Source organism: Ailuropoda melanoleuca, chromosome 7 (assembly GCF_002007445.2).
Source record: "Ailuropoda melanoleuca isolate Jingjing chromosome 7, ASM200744v2, whole genome shotgun sequence".
NCBI classification, from domain to species: Eukaryota; Metazoa; Chordata; class Mammalia; order Carnivora; family Ursidae; genus Ailuropoda; species Ailuropoda melanoleuca.
In genome coordinates, this window is record NC_048224.1 from 89,125,402 (window position 1) to 89,149,543 (window position 24,142).

The 24,142-nt window shown below is 37.6% G+C and overlaps 1 protein-coding gene across 9 annotated transcripts in view; it reads right to left on the reverse strand.

Annotated features, from left to right (window-relative positions):
- Positions 1 to 24,142, reverse strand: part of DGKH (diacylglycerol kinase eta) — a 166,832-nt gene that overhangs the window by 17,169 nt on the left and 125,521 nt on the right. For 6 of the 9 annotated variants that reach the window (XR_004626756.1, XR_004626755.1, XR_004626754.1 and 3 more), the window contains exons 18-30: positions 20,916 to 21,047; positions 17,106 to 17,223; positions 15,989 to 16,099; positions 15,754 to 15,850; positions 13,583 to 13,690; positions 11,722 to 11,835; positions 11,338 to 11,472; positions 9,949 to 10,112; positions 6,262 to 6,367; positions 5,144 to 5,236; positions 2,562 to 2,681; positions 2,108 to 2,216; positions 306 to 436 (exon numbers count right to left, since the gene is read on the reverse strand). Coding sequence is in view for 5 of the 9 variants with exons in the window: in XM_034665232.1 (XP_034521123.1) it covers positions 306 to 436; positions 2,108 to 2,216; positions 2,562 to 2,681; positions 5,144 to 5,236; positions 6,262 to 6,367; positions 9,949 to 10,112; positions 11,338 to 11,472; positions 11,722 to 11,835; positions 13,583 to 13,690; positions 15,754 to 15,850; positions 15,989 to 16,099; positions 17,106 to 17,223; positions 20,916 to 21,047 (1,538 nt within the window). In the remaining 4 variants the exon portion in view is untranslated. The other 3 variants (XM_034665235.1, XM_011220571.3, XM_034665236.1) reach the window with 3 other exon arrangements.

A 24,142-nucleotide genomic window follows, 5' to 3' on the forward strand; every position in this document is an offset into this window, starting at 1 on the left:
CATGAGCTATTTGGAAATATTAGCAGAGGACAGCCATACCAACGGATGCAGAGAAAAAAATTATTAACTTCATGCTAAGCTTTAGCTATAATAATCAGAGAATGATATTTGATAGGACAATATTGCTGACATTCTTGTTTAAAAAGCACACATGGAACTCCGACCACAGGACAATGCATATTAGATTACTGCACGTTTGCAGGACATAAGCCAAGCTATAAGCATATAACAAAGGAAGTGCAGGAGAGAGGATTCTGTTTTGCCGGGAAATTTTCAAAAGCAGAACAGTAGCACAAAGGAAATACCTTAAGATCTCGCCTTTCCAGATGCAAAAGTTCAGCCCCTCTGATGTCATGACGGATGAAGATTTCTTTGTACTCTCCCAAATTGAGCAGATCCAGCCAAGCAGCAACTTCCTCTGTGCCCCACTTTTGAACTACCAAAGTTAAGAGCAAAACCCCCTTAATTTCTACATGCTCAATGCATTACAAAGCAAAGATTGGCCAAAGAAGATGCAAAACAGAGTACAGCAGCAGTGCTAGCAAAGGGAAAGGTTAAAGGTGTTGTTTCGACAAAACTCCAATTTTGCGTTTTCCCCCATGCAGGTTACAGACTCGCTCAACACAGAGATCTGACTGTGCAAAGACATTCACTGTTGTGCACCAGCGTCTTTAGCTTTTAGTCAGTTTCCTCTCCAAGCCACCCAAACCACACAATCTAAATAAAAGATGCATTTCTCAGGATTAGGATCCATAGTCCAAGAATCAAATAAACTCTGATGATTTCCTTAAGACCGTATATGAAACTAGTTATAATTGAATTAGCTACAAGTGCTAATGAAAACTGAAAACTTGACATGGGCTTCTGAGTTTTACACAGACGTCGGCTCCAGGTCTGGCTGAATTCAAATGAACCTTTATCGATATTATCACTATTCATAATTGTAATTATTGACAACAATAGCACTAAATGTGTTGTTAGCTCACATTAATGTCCTCTGAAAACTGTCAATACTGCTAAGACGAGTTGGACTGTTATTTTTCAATATGTATCATCATTAGTTTGTACATTTCATTTGGCATTGATTAGCTTAATTCAAATTTATTTATTTGCCATATTTGGTTTTAAAATGCCCTTCAAGGGGCGCCTGGGTGGCACAGCGGTTAAGCGTCTGCCTTCGGCTCAGGGCGTGATCCCGGCGTTATGGGATCGAGCCCCACATCAGGCTCCTCTGCTATGAGTCTGCTTCTTCCTCTCCCACTCCCCCTGCTTGTGTTCCCTCTCTCGCTGGCTGTCTCTATCTCTGTCAAATACATAAATAAAATCTTTAAAAAAATAAAAAAATAAAAAAAATAAAATGCCCTTCAAGAGCTGCTCTACAATTGTCAAAAACCAGGTCACATATCACTTTTTAAAAGGAGATAGCTCACTTGGAAGGATCATAAAATGAGCTGGTTGTGAAAGGGCCCTACTGCCGTCTACACAGAGCTTGGAGGTGCCTTAGCACCACGGCAGCATTAGAATTAATTTCTAGGGGGAAAGGGAGCGGGACAAACACCACCACAGACACTTGAATCTTCGCTTGAGAATGCAAGTGTCACCATAGCCTGTCATGACTGAGGGCCTGAAACGGTGCATAAGTCCTTGGAACAGGAGAAAGACAATGCATGCGTAACTGTAGGTGGAAAATCTATTTAGCAAATTAAAGGAGTAAATGACACTTTCTACATTCCATTAAGCAAAGGGATCTAGACTTCGAAATTTGAAGAAGAAAAACAAGTTATACACGGAGGTCCACGGAACAGAGTAGAAGCAAATCAGCAACCACCTCATTTTCTGGTGTGCCTCACTGCCACAGACTCGTACTGTTTGGGTGACTTACTTTAGGTGTGATATGATTTGCTTTATTGTGGTAAAATGAACATAAAATAAAATTCACCATTTTAACCGTTCTATGGCGTACAATTCAGTGGCATTTAGAACCTTCATAATGTTGTGGGGGTCACCACAAATAATTCCAAAACATTTTTATCACCTCGATGACATCGCTTTAATAAGTTATCTTTTCCACAGTGTTATACTTTCCCTTCCGGGGCGGATCACCTACCAGGCTGGGAACTTGTCTTCTGCTTCTGAACCTTTTCCTTTTTAAATTTTGGCACGATACGAAAGACTGTGCTTCTGCTGTTTCTCTTGGTGCAATCCATGGGGGGCTCCTGCTCGAGTGGGGCAAGAAAGAATTTGCTCAGGACACGAAGAGAAGAAAAACTCACTGCGATATTAAAGCCAACGCAGGAATAGGTTATAAACACAACACACTGTTGAAGTGGTGACTTGTTGAAAATTAAAGAGCATGATGGTATGTACTCCTGAAAATGTCCTGATTCCTGCAAGATCCCTCTGTTCCTATAAAAGCCTTTGCTCGCTTGTTCAAGGGCAGCACATTTGAAAGTAGTACTCAGAATTTCTTCTCCCTTGAATATCTCTTTCTCAAAAGACGGGTTCAAATTCTACCGTCCTGAAGTCTACATATATGAAGACACAGGCCGCATGTCACGTACCTCATCTTCGTTTGGGTGTAAGATGTAGTAAAGCCAAGGAATCTCCGTTAACTTCTGCAGCTCCACCTCCACACAGTGCAAAGCGTCAGACACGCGCTCCTCGTGCGGGGATTCCAACTGCTGTTTGTCAGCGGATTGAAAACCACAAAATAAAACAAGGCTCAGTGACCGATCTCCAACAAGAAGAAACTCATTTTACTTTGACAATGAACATCCTCACCTCTTATTTAGGCTTAGGCTAGGTCACTGTTGTTGGTATGGTCAAGGAATATAGAAAAAAAGATTATTTATATTGAACTCATTTAAAAAAATCTGGTTAGACTTATCCGTACTTCCCAAAGATAATCGTAAGTGGCTACCGTGACTTTAATAACGTCACAGAAAAAAAAGTATCGCTTTGGGTGGTTTTATTTTATTAGTATTATTATTTTTTTTTTTTTGGTAAATTCTTTCCTCCCTCCGTCCCTTCCAATCCGCGCAACCATCCACCCACTCCATCTGGTTGCTAGTAAGTAATCTCCCCATTCTACTTCTTTTCGGCAAAAATCCTTCTGATTTCCAGAGGCCGCTATGTAAGCAAATAACACTCTTTTAAAAATTGTTCAAAAACATGTCACATCATAAGAACTGCTTGGCACAGAAATCTCCTGGAGAATTAAAATAATAACTTTAAGGGGAAAAAACCCCCCACGTATCTCAGAAAAATTTGTGATGAAAAGCTACTGTAAAAATCAGGGCAAAAGCAAAACGCTCCATGGTTTGAAATCTGGAAGAGGGTTTGGAAACCTTAAAGAGAATTTAACCAGTCACTTATTATCCACTTATTCGAGGCAGCTATTAAAAGGTACTTAGAAATTCAACAGTAAAGGTGAAACAAACACTGTTATGTGTAGAACAGGAAGGGAGGTGACTGCCTTCTGGTCCTGGCTTTGTGACTAGCTATGCAATCACAGGAGGGCTGACTGATGGTAGGATTCTTAGTTTCTTCCTTAATAAATAGTAGAAAGTGACTAGATTTCCAGCGAATCAATCCTTTCATAAATTACTTTAGGATTGTACAGGATCTTCATCTAGGTTTGCAGAATTTTAAACTGGAACTTCAGCGAAATTGTTACTGTCATTTATTATGGTCATTCTTTTTTCTCCTCGGTTATTCAAGGTATCTACAATTTCTAGTAGTTAATAAATATATGGAGATTCGTCACCTTGTCATGTAAAATTTACCTTTGAGTCTAAGAATATACGCCTTATAAAACTGATAAAATGGTATTGCATATCCATTCTAGAAACAGAATAAAGTATAAACCTTAGCTGATCTCAAATATGATCGACACCGTATTTTGAGGTCAATACGGTCAAAGGTTTTGAAAAGATTCAGTGGTATATGTTTTAAACCAAACACCCATATTTGACAGTGACAGAAGTAGATCGAAATGATTAAAAGTCTGTGTGGGTGGTCCTCCTATATAAACATAATGTAACTGGTAAATATTAACCAACTAACACTCAGTGGGCGCTTTCAGTGTAGAGAGCTAATACAGAACAAGTTATGCTTCTAGCTGTTGTCAGTCCAGAGTTATCTTTTATATTTCAAATAAGACAAAAAACACATGTCCTTCACCTAAAAATTGGGACCAAAGCCACAGCTCACTGGGTTTCACTGGACTAATTTTAGAAGAGAAACAAGACGACTCTGGTTAATAACTATGCTGGATACTATGACTTTTACTATCACTTTAATGCAGGTGTCTATTTTCCAAAGCAAGAGATAAAATTATAGTCAAGAAAAATGTTTTAGGATCATTACGGGTCAGTTCATCAGAATCCTGACAAGGAAGGAAGAAAACAGCTAATGCATCATAATGCATCAGGCTTTCTACACAGTTACAGCAGAGCCTGTGAATAACCCAGTCGAACACTAGGTGGCGAGAAGACCCAATATTCCAGAACGTTTGAAATCCGGTGAGAGACTAAAAAGGCAGCCAAGGCGGGCTCCGGGCAACCGAAATAGGACATCTGTGCACTTCTGCTTGAGGTCCACGGGCTGTGGTCAGATTCAGACCTGCCCGAAACTTCCTTTCCAGCACCAATCTGAGTTAATCTAGAGATACGGCTAGTTCTTGAATTTAGTCTTTGAAACATCAAGTCTAGGAAATGTTGCCTTTTAATTGAATCTAAAAACCATACCCATCATATTTCAAATGTTAATTTCGGGAACAAAACCCGACGATTTCCTCTATTTTTCTGCAGTTAGGAAGTAATGAGTACCTAGACTCAAGTCTCTCGAAGCCGACTGGGGAGAACAGTACTGCTGCATAAAAACCTGATGGCCTCTGTGAGAGGGAACTGAGAGATGGAACTCTGTGAGAGGGAACTTCTACTCCCGTTAGCCCGAATCCTAACCCCCCGGCGTAGCCACGCATTTTCTTGAAGGCAAAAGCCAGGAAAAAGGGAAGCTCTACGGATGGAGGCCAGGAGGCTGCTTCTGCATTAGAATCTGAGGAATGAATGCATGCTCCCTAGTAAAGCCGAGGCCCGCACATGGATGGTCATTCTCGTGTTACCCGTCATCTGTTCCTTACCAAAGGAACCCTGCCCACTAGCAAAGATTCTGTTTCATTATATAGGGCCTTCACATTGATCGCTATTTCAGTGGCAGTGTCTCTCGTAAGACTCTAGAAAAAAAAACAAGACGTCAAAGACAAGTAGTTCTGTATTAAGTTGGGATTCAATCAACAGCAAATACTTTACATTTTATTCTTCCCAGACATTCACATCACACATATTTTTACAACTCTACCCCAATTCTATTATAATTGAACAACTTCACACTCATATGTGTTCGTGCGGTTACTTCTTCTAATCCTTACATCGCAGAACCAAATGCATGCACTGACTATAGTTACACACTTGGGACCACATCTCCTGCTTACAAACACGGGGATGCTCGCAACAACATGCACATGTTCCCGCAAAACAGTTCAGTCAAAGAGAAGGATGCCTGAAAAGGGGCTTTACGAGATCATAATTCTATCCACTGACTTTCACTCTCAGAAGTTCCAACCAGGCTGTTTTTCAGACTAACACTTATCTATCAACTTAGGTAACTTTCATTGAATAATTAAAAGAATAAAATAATGTTATCAGTTTTCTCTATGCTATAGCCTTGGACCATGCATCACATTTCAAGAGAATTGTATTCTTCCCCTTCTTTTTTTAACACCTACATTAAAAAAATTAGAGAAGTTACAAAATTGCACCATCTATATTAAGAAGTTTACCCACTTTACCAGTTTCGTAGAACAAAATGAAGGGAGAATAACTTCTGTACACAGCTTCGACAATGAATGAACCCCTCTAATAAAACGCGTGGTATGTAGGTTTGCCCTACATCAAGGTGCAGGGGAGAAGGTGAAAGAAAGAACAAGAAGGGATGGTGGGTAGCTCGAAGGAGGAGTGTAAGGAAAATGGCAAGGCAGCAAGTGATTGAAAAGGAAATGGGGAAAAAATGAAGAGACTTTAAAGGAATAGAATGGAATGGAAAAATGGCAGGAATAGAAAAAGAAAAATGTGGCCACAAATTCATCATAAGCTTCTGGCAGGCACTCTTTTTCAAAGGGCATGGCACATGTGGTAGTATCAAAATATATGTGCAATACATAACAATCTGTGGAATGAGAATTTACCATTAGCTCCTCACCTCTGGGAACCGTGGGTTGGCTTTATTCAGGGCGTGGGAGCACGCATTCACAGCATGGGCCAGTTCTTGCTCCAACAGACAATGGATCGTGGCTGCGTCACAGATGCTGAAAGCAAAAACGAGGCAGATGAACAAAAAAAAAAAATGGAGCATTGCTGATTTTTCTCAAGTGTAGAAATGGTAGAATAAGACAAGTCAAAATGAAAAAGATTAGGGAATATTTTTAAATGAGTTCAGCTCAATTAGGGATAACAAAGGGTAGATTTATAAAATTCAAATCCCATTGCAACGAAGAATGTGAAACCAAAAATCTTTATAGGAAAAGTCAGGCTTAGAGTCACAGATAAAAACACATTGAGGTACTATTTGGAAGAACAAAATATACTAACACTTCATTTTGAAGCATCACTGGCAAGTGAGATGGGGCCCAAATGTAGAGAGAAGAACCTTAATCTTTTATTCATCGAAGCGTCACCCAGGAACAAATAAAACAGAGTAGCGAAAGAACATTGCTGTATTTATCATCTATACACTAAGTGCTTTACATGATTTAATATTCACAACTTAAAAGGTAGCTGTGATTATACAGATGCAGACCTTGAGGGTCGGAGAGATTTGGTATGTACACAAAGCTATTAAGTAATAGAGCCGGGATTTGAGTCTATGTCTATCAGCTTCAAAGTCTGTTGCGCCACAGTCCTCTGGAATCTAAACCTTCAAGAATATCCTGAACAGACAAGATCCTGGAGGGCAGTAAGGCCAAAGAAGAAAAAAGAGGAAAAGTTCCACCAATTGCTAGAAAATGATGTAAAGTTTGCAGATGAGCAAGAAGGCAAAACTGTGCAAATCCAGTTTGCTTCTGACATCTACAAGGAGAATGATCTTCACACTAGAAAGGGTAAAACAAAGAAAGAGACTAGGCCTATATTGTTGAATCAAGAGTAAAGGAAGAGAGCTTAATTCTTAAAGATCATACAATTGATATCCAAGCCACAAAGGAATTTGCAAATGTCATCGCAATATCTTTACTAATAACCTTGAGAAATCATGAAGAATGGGTGATTTACCAGAAGAATGGAGGTGGGTAAATGTTATTCTAATTTTCAAAAAAAAGAAAAGAGATAATCAATTTCAGATCAATATTTCCAATTGCTTAATAAAATTTCCTCCTAGATATTTTTCTTTTTTTTTTTTTAAGATGTATTTATTTATTTGAGAGAGAGAGAGCATGAGAGAGAGTATGTGAGCATGAGGGGGGTGGTGCAGAGGCAGAGAGAGAATCTTCAAGCAGACTCCTGGCTGAGCACGGAGTGTGACATGGGGCTCTATCTCACAACTCTCGGATCATGACCTGAACTGAAACCAAGACTCAGAGGCCTAACTGACTGAGCCACCCAGGCACCCCTCCTCCTAGATATTTCTAATACAGTTAAATTCTGGAGGTCCAACATGGACCCTGTCATTTTCCCTTTCAAATCTACTTTCCCTCCTGAATCCTGTGGTTCCATCAAAGGCTCCACAATCCATCCAGCCATTCACTAGAACCTGAGGGTCGGCCTGTCTCCTAATTCAGGCCATACAGCAATTTTAGATCATAATCTATCTTAAGTCTCTCTTCTTCTTTCCATCTCTACTACCTCAATCCATCGCTCCCTATCAAGACCATTCCAAGACTGTTCAGCCTGACCTTGCTTTGCTGTCTTGCAAACAATGCTACACATTGCTTCCAGAAATGTCCTGGTAAGATCTGGCCCCTCTTCCCTTCTCCATCCACGTTTCCTACTCTCTCACATATACCATGCCACCCACGGTTCCTAGAGCTTTCCTAAAAGTACTATTCACTCACACTCCTCTGGGACTCGGCCCAGGCTTGTTCCCATGTTTAGAATGTTCCTTCTCTTACTCTTCCATCAAGACTTGGCTGAGAGATTATTTTTTCCAGGCAGCCCTCCCTTACTTTCTTGGCCTCCTGTGTGTATCCACAGAGCCCCCCTGAGCCCTGTGATGGCACCCTGGCCACACTTTTCCCTTCTACTATCCTGCCAGCAAAATTAAGAAGAGGGAATACAACTCAGCCATTTTGGCATCTCCACTGCTTAATGTGGTGGTTGGCAGGCAGAACAGACGCAAAATTATTTGTTGAATACTGAATGAATAAGTTCTGAAAATAGATGAGTGAGCCCGATTTTCATCTTTTGCAAAAATAAAAAAAAATAAAATTAGGTTGACCAAAAGCAAGTCTAGCCAAACTTCACTTCCCTTTTTTTGATAAGGTTATTTGGTTAGTTGACAGGAAGTTAATTTAAGAAGTATATTTAATTTCAAGGGAGATCATATAGAGAGTATATCTTGGTTTCAAGAAAATGCTGCAGTTCTATTTTTAATTTTCTGAAAAACCTTCATACTCTTTTCCATAATTTATTAATTAGCTCGATTATGGTAATTGTTTTACAATGTATACATATATCAAATTATCACGTGTACACCTTGTATATATATAAGTGATTTTATTTGTCAATTATTCCTCAATAAAGCTGGAAAAGCAGCAAAAAAAAAAATTGCAAACTGGAGTCCACAGAAGTTGTTTATAGTACCCTAAAATGAATCTCTCTGTGGATAAGAAGCTGAGATGTACAATAATACAGTGCTTACATTTAGTTAACTAAATACTCTTTCTCTTACCTTGCTTCTAAGCTACTCAGTATCTTTCAGTTATCACACTTTATTCTAATTCTGAATGTTGGTCTCCAGCAGTAGGGAGTTCATATCTTTTCTCTTATACCTCTAACATCTAGTACATTCTAGGTTTCCAACAAATATTTAAAGAGCTCGGTTTTCCTTCTTTTCTTTTTCGACGTTTTTATTGGTGACCAGATGAAGGTGTGGTGAGAATATAATAGCTACCATTCACAGAACACTGAATATGCCGGACGTGATGTGCTAGTAAGCGCTTTACACGGTGGGTCTCATTCAGCCTTCACAGTGACTTACAGAGTTAGCTCTTATTCTCTCCATTTGGTAGAGAAGATTTAAGTGAAGAGGGGATAAGAAACTTGTCCACGGTTGTCCTCCCTTCCCCCACAAAGTCTACTCCTGGTCATAGTGATTTTTATCTGTGTTATACTCCTGAAACTTATGTTTTCATCTCTTCCCTTTCTGTCTACTACAACGAATTCCTATGTGGTCTCCCAATCTCTGGACATGCCTTTGGAAACTGATCTCAGACTTTTCCCACTCCTTTACCCCCCACCCAATTTTCCTTGGGAGCAGAGTTAATGTTTGTGTTTCCTTCTACATTCCAGAAGCATTTAACTAATAATTATAAGGTAACATATACGTAAGTAGTAGGGTGTAAAGACTGCGTAAAACTGGGGAAATAAGCAATAACAGAAAGAGCACCGTGTGGTCGGGTAAGTTAGGCAAGCTCTCCACTGGCTTTCAGAAAGTCCCAGGTCTGTTCTGCAGAGAACACAGGGGTGTGTGTGTGTGTGTGTGTGTGTGTGTGTGTGTGTGTTGGAGAGGCATAAATGAGGCATAATGAGGCATAAATGAGGCAGCGAATGAGGAAGGAGAGTCAATGCATCTCTTTTAGATACCTCCAAACCACCGAAACTACGTAACGAAACTCAAAACAAAACTGGCCAAGACCAGGGTTCTCCTGGCCTCCAGCGAGCAGGACCACCATACCGAGTAATGAGCTCCTCTGCGGCCTGGGAGCAGAGCTGCATCTGGGACACCTCTTCTGTGGCCAAGTCAACGGCATGCTGGATGTACAAATGGGTTCGAAGAACTGGTTTACCAGAATCACACTTCTGTTTATCTTCCCAAGATTTCAGAGTGCTTTCAAAAGCCTATTTAAAATCAATAGTGCAAGGAATTGTTAGTTTGGAACTCTGAGACCCCTACACGTGTGTATTTAAATGTTACATGAATGACCTTGAAACGACCACTTTTTTCCCAATCTAAAGTTTCGTTAAAGAAATCATAAGCTACAAAAAGGATATTTTAAAGTTTTCCAGTGTTATTACAAATGAGTAATGTAATCAGTGATGAGGAGTGTATCACTGAAAAGTTTTTAAAAAGACAGCTTCAATTTAGGCTTCAATTGCACTTTATGTGTATAATAGACAAGATGGATATTGGCAATCTTATTTGTTACAGGTGTGACCTTAATTAAAACGTAGTCTGGAAAAGGCAAAACTGTGGAGGCAGGGGTTGAGGTAAGGGAGGGAGTGATGGATAAGTGAAGCACAGGAATTTTTCGGGTAGTGAAATTACCCTGTATGACACTATAATGGTGGATATAAGAGATTATATATTTCTCAAAAACCATAAAATGTACAACATGAAGAGTAAACTATGACTTTTAATTAATAATTATCAATATTGGTTCATCAACTATAATAAATGTACCACACTAATACAAGATGTTAATAATAAGGGACTGTATGTCAGTGAGGGAAGGAGGTATGTGGGAATAGAATTAAAATTCTCTATTTCCTGCTCAATTTCTCTGTAAAACTAAAAAAAATTTTAAAAATATATAGTCTATTAACTTTTTTTTTTTTTTTTTATGTGTGCATACCAGCCAGGGTGGGCGAAGGGGGAGAGGGAGAGAAAGAGAATCCCAAGCAGGCTCCATGCTCAGTGTGGAACCCTATGTGGGGCTCAATCTCACAACCTTGAGATCATGACCTGAGCAGAAATCAAGAGTCGGCTACTTAACCCACTGAGCCACCCAAGGGCCCCTAGTCCATTAACTTTTTAAAAAACGAAATACTTGTTCATTTTAAGGCCACATTTAAAGCCACAATGACCTAAATGTCAGATTTAAGAGACAATTTAAATATTTTTCCTCGGTTTCTATTTTTCATAACAACTTAATATTTTTTTTAAAGTGGGCTCCATGCCTAGCATGGAGTCCAACTCGGGGCTCCATCTCGCAACCCTGAGTCCAAGACCTGAGCTGAGATCAAGAGTCAGACATTTAACCCCCTGAGCCAAACAGGCACCCCCACAGTTTAATATTTTTAAAAGGCTTGATAAAAAGCTAGAAGAAATATTTTTTTTACATACCCTGTCCCTTGTTAGCATCTGAGCTCTGTTTTTGTGCACAATTTTGATAATTCCTGGAGGCTGAACCCATGCTTCACCATCCACCTGCACTGGGACTCCCTCATCGCCAAATATGGTGATTTTTACCGTACGGCACTGAAATAAAACAAGTCATTTTTAGAGAACAAATCGTCCTGAGAAACTGACTCTCAATCTGCATTGAAGCCTGACTGTTAGTCCATTCAGTGGAAGGGAATGCATCTTTTTCCACTTGTCATGACACAGTAACAACTGACATGACAAGAAAGTTAGCATTTTATAGATGAGTAGACAGCATAGGAGTCCTTTGGAATAGCTTCCCCAGTGGCCCAAGTCATGCAGTCAGGTTTGATCGAGAAAACAAACCTGGGCTATTCGATGATGCTGCAGTTTAATGACCCTTGAAACTGCCATTTGCATGCTATCAAATATCGCAACAACTTCCAGGATCTTGTCATCAAATGATGGTGCAGCAAATATCTGAAAGGAAAAGCTACATTACATTTCCCCTGATGAGGTTAAGGTTTAGAAGAAGTTGCACATCAGCAACATAAACTCTGCAATACATATTATGAAAGACTTATGAAAATAGTAAGCAGAAAAGTAAGTAAATATTATTAGGAAACGATAATCCAAGGACAAAAAAAAAAACCCACTGGAGATGATTTAACGTTAACAAACTTAATAAAAAAGGTTTAAAATCCACATGGATAAAATGCTTATGTCTCTCATAAAATATATTTCTAAATAATCCACCTTGGTATAAAATGTATTAAATATCTGCTCACACTTAACTCAAATGTCTCGATAAAATGGTGCATGTGAATTTAGGAACCTAAAATACCCAGTTCTCTTCGTACGTTCTAAGGGAAATCTTTCAATGTGTTACAAGCAATATGTACGTACAATGTGCTTTATTTCTTAATACAACAATTTTTTAGGGCATTTGAGAAGATGGAATAAAAATCAGAGAATAGAAATCAGAGAATAAAAATCATGCAAGCTTACTTTTGATGTTAAATGTGTTTTCACAAAATTAATTTAATCAAACAAATTAAATTCTGGTTTTATTACTTTGTTCCTTTTATTCTTTTTGACTCTATGATAAACAATTATGCCTCTGAAAAAAATTATTCAGTATCAAGTACTATGTGAATTAAAACTTTCATTGAAAGTTTCATTGAACATATCAGGACAAGAATTTGCAAACATTGATGATTTCTTATCATTTTTGTTAGCAGAGTGCACGGTTTTAAATCCTGTCTCTGTTACTTCCTGTGTGAACTTAGTGTCAGTTTCTTCATTGGTAAAATTTAGATAAAAATTGTGATTGTTAAAAATGCATGTGAAGTTCTGAGAACACTATCTGATTACCTAGTAGGTGTTGTTAGCTTTATTTATCTTTATCTCACGGATTTCTTCCCTTTAAAATATTAAGAGTAGTTACAGGCTGACAAAAAATTAAAAGCTAATACAAGTTTTATAGCTCAATAAGATGGGAATATAGTCATATAACGAAAATTACAAATATATTCCAATTTATTTTATACTTTAATTCCTGTCAGCTCATTCAAGACCTGAAAAAATGGGTCAGTGGGAACTCTTATATTATAAGCCTCAAATAAAAGGGGCTATCATTCCATACATGTGATTCTTCAAAGACTAGGATAATCCCTTTTTTATTGTTATGTATATCTTAATAATTGTTTCTTCTTTCATTTTATTATTTTTAAAACATTTATTACATTTGCTAGGTTGTATTTTTTCTTTTTTACACTTTCCTGTCTAAACGTAGCCCTAAATTTCAAAGGCCAAATGAACGCTCTTAACATTTCTAAAAATAAAATAATAATAAGAGACACATAAATTTAGAAAGTTAAAAAGTACAAAAGTATTTTGGTAAGCAGGATAATGTCCATCTTCCCACCCCCAAAATGTCCATGTTCTAATCTGCTGAGGTCGTGAATGTTACTTTACATAGCAAACAGATTTTGCAAGTGTGATTACAGGAAGGACCTTGAGGAGGAGAGATTATCCTGGATGATGGAATGGGCCCAGTGTAACCACAAAAGTCATTGAAAGTGGAAGAGAAGGGCAGTGGGTGAGATCAGAACGATGCAATGTGAGATTCAGGCTGCTTTTGTTGGCTCTGGAGGCGGAGGAAGGGGCCCCGGGCCAAGGAATGTGGGTAGTCCCTAGCATCTGCAAGGCGCAAGAAAATACTTACATCATCCTCTTTAGTTCCACCCCAAAAGTTAGTGCCTCCTGCATAGCTGGGAATGTTCAACACTGCTATTCCTTGAAGACTGGGCAGAGGAATATACTGCCCATCGCACTGTAAAGTAAAAAGCTTAGAGGTTAGATAAAAAGAGCAGAACTGCTTGTTGGGAAGCCACTGGAATACGAAAGACAAAGGATGATGGAGGGAAGTATATTGGTAATGTTTGCTTCTCTTGTAAATATATTCCTACACACTAGCTTTATCTTTTTTTTAATTAAAAAAAATTTTAAAGTGTATATTCCTATGGCAGAAGTTGTTATAGAAAACCAACTTAAAATAATGTTCTACCTCTTCTTTCTGTTAAAATCAGAGAGTACTTTTCTGAAGTTTTTTTTTTTCAGATCACTTATGATATTCTCACTTACATTATGGTCACCTTTGCGCTTATGTTGAGTGTCCTTTCGAAAGCAGGTTCAGTGAGGGCTTCTAGGTCCTAACCACCTTATCTAGCCCCTCTCTCAACTGCTGGTACCGTCCTCCTGCTCTGTAACTAAATGGTGGCTGGCCAAACTCAAAGCTGAGTCTCTCAGGTAGTCAGAACCAAAACCAAGGAAAGAAAAACCATGTATATTGGGAATTATCATATATTCTGTGTCTTCTAATTAATCACTTAAATGAAAATTAAAATTACCAATTAAATAGGGAAAATGTATCCTCTGGCTGGTGAGTAATTATACATGACATGTAAGTAAATTCTTACTGGATAGAAGGTGTAATCCTTCATTTTAAAAGAGAAGAGCTTGCAGATGTCATACTTACAATAGATGCTATAGTTTCATTAACTCTTACAATAAAAAGTAATTAACATAACTTTATAAAACTTGCATTTTAATGCCCGATCAAAATGTTCGCCAATCTTTAGAACAAATGAAAATCCAGTTTCAATCCATTTTTCAACCATTTTAAATAACTGAGAATATTTTATACTTGATTGTACTCCTCCGTGCGTTTTTTACATATTCTTTCCTTTTTCATAAAAATACATTCAAAGGTCTCTACTCTACTCCAGCACCTAGGGCCATTCCTGGCACACAGCTAGTGCTCAGTGTGTGTTTGTTAAAATGAACAAACATTAAGTATTGAGTAGAATAAGAAACTTTTTCTGAATCCAATAAAGTGAGCAGGTATCTTTGTGCGCTTTAGAACAAGCTGTTTAAATCCTATAACTAACTTAAAGGAAATGGGAAAATTGCCAGTAACACCCATCTTAATTTCACAGCGACGATAAAGCAAACCAGGTGATCGTGTGGTTGTGCTCTACAGTGGAAGGGATACTGAGTTCATCTTTACTAGGACATTTAGTTGATAAGGAAGGAGCCAGGCATGTCTGTAGTCCACATTCCAGTGTGAAGATAACACCTAAAATAATAACGCTCTGTGTAATGTAATGAGCTATAGACTTAAGATTTGCACACTTTTCTGTACATAGGCTATACCTTCATTAAAAATATCTGGTCATTATAAAATATCTAGGTAGGAAAGACATGTCCATCAGCATAAACTGTGAATCCTGGACCAAGGGTGAAAGAAAATAAAATTCACAGAAGTCGGTAGACTTTTCAGAGCCATGTCCCCAATCTTCTTTTTCCTGTTAGTGAAGGAGATGAAGTAACTTTTGTTGTCCTTAATTTCTGCTTTAAATTAGTAAAAACTACTACAAAACTTAAATGCTCAAAATCTCTTTTTATTTTACTCTTGTTAGAAATAATTGGAACAAACATACATTTAAATTAAAAGGGTCGATTTACTCTGAATGTTTTTTGAGGGATTTGTGAAATGACAGGCATTATGGAACTGGGTCAGCATTTGTAAACTTAAATGAGAAAATCTGAGAGAATTCATCAGAGATGCTGTCCTATAAATGCCCTCCCATTGCTCCACCTTCTCACGGGGCACCAGAACTCCGCAGAGCCATCCACATTTCAGGAGCTAATGATAATGATACTTAGGTGTGTCATTCACATCCAGCGTCTATACCTCCGTTAGTATAAAGTTATCATCACCTCCACTGAGCGTTTAAACGCCTGAAGAGGCACTGAGGCCAAATTAGCTCTGCAAATGTAATTATTTTTCTAAGTAAGATAATCTGAACTATCTTTACTTCAAGATGAACTTACTTCAAGTTGAACCCTCTGTTCTAAATTCTTATACGACCTCTGTAGTAACTCCCGGGTTCCAAGGACTCCATACCACATCAAGTTTTTAGTTCGGCTCCTGAAATAAATATTGGCAGACAGTTCAATAGCTATTATTGATTCACTCTTTAAAGGCAGAGTGAGCAAAAGAGCTAATAAATGAAATTAAAGTGAAATTACCTTTATGTAATAACATTATTACTATTACCAAAATTACCTGCATTTTTCAGGGTGTTCCTCTCTCTTATTATTAAATTCTAACGAAATTTTTGCATCTAATCCAATCCCAAAGTAATTGTTCATGACACATTTTTCTGAATATCCATCTCTGTGATAATAAGGAAAAGCACATAAAAGTCAACTTCAGATTCATAACAACAATAACCATTTGCACACAAAATAGCACTTAAAAGCATTTAAGCTTCCATGCCTTATAGATGTGAGTAGAACTTAGCAGGAATGATTTCCTATTCATATGCCACATGCACAATTCCAGTACATATATGTCATTTTTGGTACATGTGATATAAAGGGATACTGAGCAAGGCAAAGAAGAGACAGAGTCATGATAATGCTTTTCTATTAATTGTAATAAAACCTTAGTTCTGCTTCCTACGTAAGCCCCTCACCAAACACAGAAGTGGGAGGGCCTTGCAGTCAGGTGCCAACGCTCTTTTTTTGATCACTAGAAATTCTTCTCCACTGTACTCTTATCAATGGACAAATATTTACTGAGCAGTAAAATGACTAGGTCCAGTCCACTCTTCTGGGTGTTTTGGAAAATACAAAGAAGTTTAAGGAAGGTACACTCTTTGAGGAGTATCATTAAAGAAATGAGATATAACAAAAGCAAAATTAAATATGGAAGTAAAAGTTCATATTGAAGTGCCAAAAAAAATTGTAGTTTTAAGAAGGGAAGAGATCAATGTAGGCCAGAAGCTTCCTGAAATAAATAAACCTAGAAGCTGGATGGGGAAAGACGAAAGATTTGGCAAGACTAAGGAGAAAGGAGGAAAAAAGAAATAGCAAAAATATGGTTATAAAGGTGCTGATGAATACAGTATTCTAGGGGAAAGTGAACACAGCTGTGCCTCGTTTTGCCACAGGGCTGTTATCAGAGACAATGGGCTGGACAGAACCTACCTCAGGAACAGATCATGAAAACCACTGTGTTTCAAATGCACCAATGTACTCATTACCAACTTTTGGAATTTTCTGACGACCCTTTCTGTATGGGGAGCCAAATTTCTTGTAATGCATTGACAACGTTACCATTAGTATAACGTAGAAACAAGAAAAGCCAAAACAAGATATTTACAAAAGTATTTTCTTACACTGAATCTGGATCTGGGTCGATAAATGGCGTTGCACCAAAAGGATCAATATTTGCTAGTAACATTTTGTTGATTATAGAACTCCCAGCAATTGAGGCAGCTAGTCCTGCTCTTAAACCTGCTCAGAAAAATAAATACATATTGGATCACATGTCAAGAAAAAAGACAGAGGAAAGAGCCCTTGCATTGTTTTCAGGCTGAATCTCAGGCACCTTCCCCCAAAGCATGGTTTTCAGTGTCTGCTCTTCTCATTGGTCGAAACTAAGAACCATGACATTGGTATTTACAGGATTTTTGAGACTTCTTAGTATCTATACATCGTAACAATGCAGCAGATGAAGACCCAAATAAGGGTCTCTGTGACAGTTTCCCATTTACCATTCTAGTGATTCTTTAACTTCAGCAAATAAATATTACTTCCTTTGTTGTAGCAAATAAGGTGGTAGTCTGCAAGGAATTTACAATAAAGGCTGAATTACCAAGAACGTCATAAAGTTAGCACTTCCATACTCTCAAAGCATAGATAATAATATTCAATTTAAAATATTAACAGAGGGGCACCTGGGTGGCTCAGTCGGTTAAGCCACTAACCTTCTTTCTTTCCGTATGGATTTGACTATTCTGGACATTTCGTATAAATGTAATCACTTCATGTGTGGCTTTTTGTGCAAGCTTCCTTCACTTGGCATAACATGTTAGGAGGTAATCATGTTGTGGCATTTATCAGTGCTTTGTTCTTTTTAAAGGCTGAATAATAGTCCACTGTATGGATATTACACATTTTGTTTCTCCATTCATCAACTGATGATTACTTGGGATGTTTCTTCTATTTGGCTATTATGACTAATGTTGCTATAAACAGTCACTGGCAAATTATTGTGTAGACATATATTTTTAATTCTCGTGGGTCTATAACTAGGAGTTGGTTTCCGGGTGATACGTTAACTCTGTGTTTAATTCTTTGAGGAACTGCCAAACTGTTTTTCCAAATGGCTGTACCATTTCATATTCTAACCAGCAATGTATGAAAGTTCCAATTTTTCCAAGCCCTTGCCAATAGTTGTTATTATCTGTCCTTTTTGATCACAGCCATCCCTGCAAGGTAAAGTGGTATCTCATTGTGGTTTCGATTTGCATTACCCTGATGACTAATAATGGTGAAAACCTTTTCATATGCATATTGGCCATTTGTGTATCTCTTTGTAAAAATGTCTACTCAGATCCTTTGCCAATTTTTAAATTGAGGTATTTGTCTTTTCATTGTTGAATTTTACGAGTTCTTTATATATTCTGAATACTAGTCCCTTATCAGGTATGCCATTTACAACTATTTTCTCCTGTCCTATGGATTGTCTTCTTCCTTCCTTCCTTCTCTCCTTCCTTCCTTCCTTCCTCCATTCATTTGATTTGATTTGATTCTTTTTGATTTATAAGAGAAAATAGTTTTTGTTTTTTTGTAGTTTTTGTTTGCTTGTTTGTTTTTAGAGGGAGAGCGTGTGCACAGTGGGGAGGAGCAGAGGGAGAAGGAGAGAAGAGAGAACCCATGCTGGGTGTGGAGGCCAATGCAGGGCTCAATCTCACAACACTGAGATCATGACTTAAGCTGAAATTGAGAGTCGGACACCTAACTGAATGAGGCACTCAGGCACCCCGAGAGAACAACAATTTGTGGGAAGCCACAACAACCCAGAATTTGCAAAAACTAAAAGTAAATGTACCATTTTGATGATAGCAGATTATCAGTTGATCAGACCAACTACGCCTCCTCACTAGGAGGGCAAATACAAAAGCTGAGCAAAATGTAAAATGAATTCATTTGAAGATCATTAGGAGGTAGAGCAATGATGAGGGCTTCCCACCCAACCATGAGAAAAGGAAAATAACTTAGTCAGGTGAGCCCAGGACTTAGAGATAGATTTTTTTGTTGTTTTATTTTGTTTCGTTTCCTTTTGTTTTGTTTTTACTTTTTACTTTATTTTACTGTGAACACTTAAGAACACTTAGCATGAGATCTATCCTCTTAACAAATTTTTAAGTGTACAAGGCAGTATTTTTAACTATAGGTACAATGTTGGACACAGCAGATCTCTAGAACTTATTTACCTTCCTTAACTGAAACTATATGCATGCTGGCCTGTTCTTTGTAGGAAGTTTTGTTGTAGGTCTAGCTGGATTTCCTATTCTTGAATCAGTTTTGGTAGTTAGCACGTCTCCAGGAGTTGGTCCACTTCACTGAAGTTATCTAATTTGCTGGCGTGTAATAGCTTTCCCTTATGATCCTTTCTATTTCTGTAAGGTTGTTAGTGATGTCTCTCCTCTATCATTCCTGATTTTCAGTAATTCAAATCTTCTCTTTTATTTCCTTGGTCACCCCAGCAAAGGCTTGTCAATTTGTTAAACTTCACAGAATCAACTTTGGTTTCGTTGATTTTCAGTATTGACTTCTATTCTCTATGTCATTTATTTCCACACCAATCTGTATTATTTCCTTCCTGCTGATTGCTTTGGGTATGTTTGCTCTTCTTTTTCCAGTTTATTAAGGTGGAGAGTTAGGTTTTGAGATCTTTCTACCTTTTTAATATAGGCATTTCCAGCTATAAATTTCACTCTAAGCACTTCTTTAGCTGCATCGAGTAAGTTCTGGTGTGGTGTATTTTTGTTCCCATTCATATCAAAGGATTTAAAATTTTCTCTTGTGTTTTTTTTTTTCTTTGACCCACATATTTCCACATATGTTTACATTTCCAAAATATCCTTCTGTTATGGATTTCCAAATTCATTCCACTGTGGTCAGAGATCATCCTTTGTATAATTTCAATCCTTTTAAATTCACTGAGAATTGTTTTATGGCCTAATATATGATCTATCCTGGAAAACGCTGCATGTGCATTAGACAAGAATGTATATTCTGCTGTTGTTAGGTGGAGTGTTCTGTAGACGCCTGTTAGGTCTGCTTGTTTTATATGTTTTTCAAACCTACTCTCTCCTTGTTGCTTTTTGTCTAGTTGTTCCATCCACTATCGTAAGTGTGATAATAGTCTCCAACTATTATTACTGAATTGTGATTCACCTTTATAAAGAGCTTGTAAGACAGACTGATTTTCAGACTGATTTGGGATCCAAACGACTCTGGAATAAACCTGGAGAGTTTTCACTAAGTCAAACAACTGGTATTTAAGGAGAGATCAGAGGCATCTACATTTTTTCCTCCCCGGCTGCACATATTCTTTGCTTTCCAGGAGTCGTAACCCAAACCCAAGGTCAATCCATCTCATCAGAGCTGGAATAGATGCCTCCGATGTCCCAAAAGGAAGCAATGTACTAGCTTAAAAAAGACGGAGAGACTCATGGCTTACCACTAAGAGGAAAGCCGTGGAGATACTTAACAGGTAGCAGAATGTAGGATCAGATTTACACTGGGCACTTAATAAGTTCAGATTCCTGGGCTGTATTCTAGTACAACTCAATTAAAATTTCTCAGGGCAGGGCCCCAATATAGGATCAGATTTACCATGGGTGCTTAATAAATGCAGATTTCTGGGCTGTATTCTAGTACAATTCAATAAAAATTTCTCAGGGCAGGGCCCCAAAACATGTATTTTAGTACTTCGTAGGCAATTCTTACATACACACATACACACACACACAGAAGTCCAAGGATCTGGAGTCTGGCTGGTAAGAGTGACAAGAACATATTCCCAATGTGACATTTATCTCTAAGAACACATTTCTATAGTGCATGGAAATGAGTACTTAATACATTTTCACAGACATACTTAAAAATACTCCATGTTTCAGAATATATACTACCTGGGCAGATTATTCTAGTGTTGAGCACAGGGAGGTTTTCTTTGCTGGCTGCCACAGCTGGACCAGGGCCAGAGTCAGTCTGGGAACGATTTGCCCGGCCATCTGGAGACCGAGGTGCAGGTGCAGTTTTAACTGTTGGCCAAAAGTACCGATTATAAAAAGACGTAATGATAAAGTTATAAAAATAAGCAAGCCCTGATAAATTCAGGACGTAAAATAATTTAATGCATATTTAAATCAATTAGCAGAACTGAAAATACTACATTGTGTTTACCTATTCTTTTACCATTGTTTTCACTTCTTTGAGATTTATCCTTGGAGGGATTCGGCCACGGGTAGATGTCCTGATAGCTCATTTCAAACCGATGGAGATTAGTAGAAAATACAGGCCTACCATAATTACAGGTCAGTAATACTCTTAAACTGGATGTGCCCAACCCATTTTTAAAAGACGAAAAGAAATTTTGAAGCCTGATGACTTTTGAAAATGGTACATATGTGTTATAATGTTTACTACCAGTGTAATCATTTAATTAATGGAATTCCCAGAGCTAATATGTGAAACATGAGTTAACATTGTCTGCCATACATGAAAGGAAAAATGGTTTTTTTTCCCAAATGAAACCAATATACATTTCCTGTACTTCTCAATTAACTATATATTCAAAACAAAAATGTGCACAAAACAGGTCTATCACATTCTTTTAAATATTCAATACATTAAAAAAATTATTCGAAAACAGAATTACTCTCAAAGTCAACAAAAAAAGAGATTTAAATCTGTCTAAACTAAGGCAATTTAATGGACAGCAAATAGTATCTTTAACTAATTTAGGAGCTATTGGCAGGTGTTTAAAAAAAACATTATTCCTCAAACTCAATTTAAAAATACTCGAAAATTTAATTATCTTTACTCTCCCTAAGACTAATTACAAACTAACCATATTAATCTTACATTCCCTTCTCTTTCTTCAAAAACGGTCCAGTTGCACTAAAGAAAAGTAGCAGACAGCCACCTTTTTTTTTTTTCCTTGACAGATGTGAGACCTGGAGCTAATTTCTAATAAAAACAACCTTTTGATATTCATCTCTGACAAAAACCAGAGAGCGTCCTAGTGACTAAGATTGATGTAACATTGCAGGTAACTAAATTAATGTTTCATGGTTCTTCTTAAACATAACATCTCATTGATCATATTAATACACTGTGTTGTACATCTCAGGCATATGAATTATTGCATAATTTAATAATGTAATGAATGCTCTTCAAAAAGTAATGATTATTTAATACAGAAATGCTTCTATTACTACTGATTCCCACTAAATCGGATTACTAGCTAGGAAATAAGATCAAATATTGCAACATTAAGGTATCAAATGTTGCAATATGTGTAAGTTTATATCTATTTCAGTATCAATATCTATAGCTGCATACCTTTATTTTTTGGTTTTCTTTGCAGACTATAATGGAAGTGTTTGGTTCATGAGAATATAGTAAGATGGGATGGTAGCTGGTTGGAAAACCATTAGCAGTGAGTGCTGGAAAACCAATCCTCCAAAGAAACCATTCCTTATCTTAAGGAAATGATCAAGCAGCATACTGTCAGAATGCCACTGTCAGCCTACTTAAGTCAGTTTTATTAACGGATGAAGGCATACAAGTCCTGCTTATTAAACTCTAGATGAAGTAAATTTGAGGTGATACAATCAAGCTTCAAAAGATTTTGAGATGATGCAATGAGAGATCCAAATCAAAAAGATAAAAGTTCATAGGGATAAGCATGTATCACTCTAATTAGGTTTAAAAAATCACTTGCACAAAACAGGAGGGGACCACGTTTACAGAGTATCACAAAATAATACTTCATGCCAAGAAGAAATCCTGCGTTGTCCTTATAAAATAAAAAAATGTCCAGAACGAGTAGTGCCTGGCTATCAGTGTGTGTTATACTACAGAAATATCAGGAGGACTGAGTTCGAAATAGGGCATCATATTGACCAATTGAGTGCAACCAGAAAAACTAAAACGTTTGAAATCAAGTTAAAAATTGGTAAAGGAATTTAGGAGATAATGTGGAAAAGAAGATAGAAGGTGTGGGAAGAGGACATGATGCCACGGAAGCTGCTTTCAGCACGATTTAGGGGCTGCCACCTGTTGGAGTTATCTTCAATACCGTGAAGAAACATACATAAACTTGCTTTGAAGCGACCCATAAAGCATCACACAAATGTCATCCACACCAATGTTACTGTTAACATTATCCTACATAAAACCTTATTAATGAGTGTGCTCGTAGGTAGAAATTTAAGGAAGAAAATATAAAGCTGAGTATAAAGAAAAACTTCCTAACAATTAAAAGCTGATCTTAAGACTTCGATGTAGTGCCAGGGAGTGAGGGGCGGGTGCCTGGCTGGCTCAGTCTGCCGAGCTTGGGACGCTTCACCCTGGGTTTGTGAGTTCCAGCTCCATGCTAGATGCAGAGATTACTTAAAAACATGAAATATTTAAAACGAACCGAAAAAAGAAAGTGAGTGGTCCAAAGGCTCAAAGGCCATACAAAATATGCCTGTATTGGATTATATGCTGCAACAGGGACCTTTAAGGCCTACAGGGTGTAAGGTTATAGAGTTGAGTTGTGTGCTGGAATAGGTGCATCAAGTCTGAAAGGACTAAGGGTGTAGACTATGTATGCATTGGTTGTATTCTCCATGTTACAAATGAGGAAACTGCCTAGAAATTAAGCAATCCGCCCAAGTGTATATGTAATGAAAGTAAAGCAAAAACTGAATGATTACAGTTCTGATTTAATAGTGTTGACTTTTCATTAGTATCATGGAATTATTTTCATATTGTCTTCTCAGCTTCATTAATACTTTAATTTCTGCTTTGCTTTATTCTAGTAAATAAGTAATTATTCCCTTATACAATCTGAAATATTAAGAGTATAAATTCATCTTCAAACTTAAAAAGTAGAGGAATAATTAATATTCTTCAAGTGACTACGTATTAATTTCCCAGCAAACATAATTTCAGTAGAGACAGGGCTGTAATTAGATGTCCAGTGATTTTGAAGATTAATTTAGCAATAAGAGTTAGCAAACTGTCCAGGTTGATCAACGGAATTCAGGGGACTGCTCAATTACGTAAATGGCAAATGTTGTGCACGTGTGACTTGCAGTTTTCACATAATTCTCAAAGGCATTTCTGGCCTAAAAGCAGGTTAAAA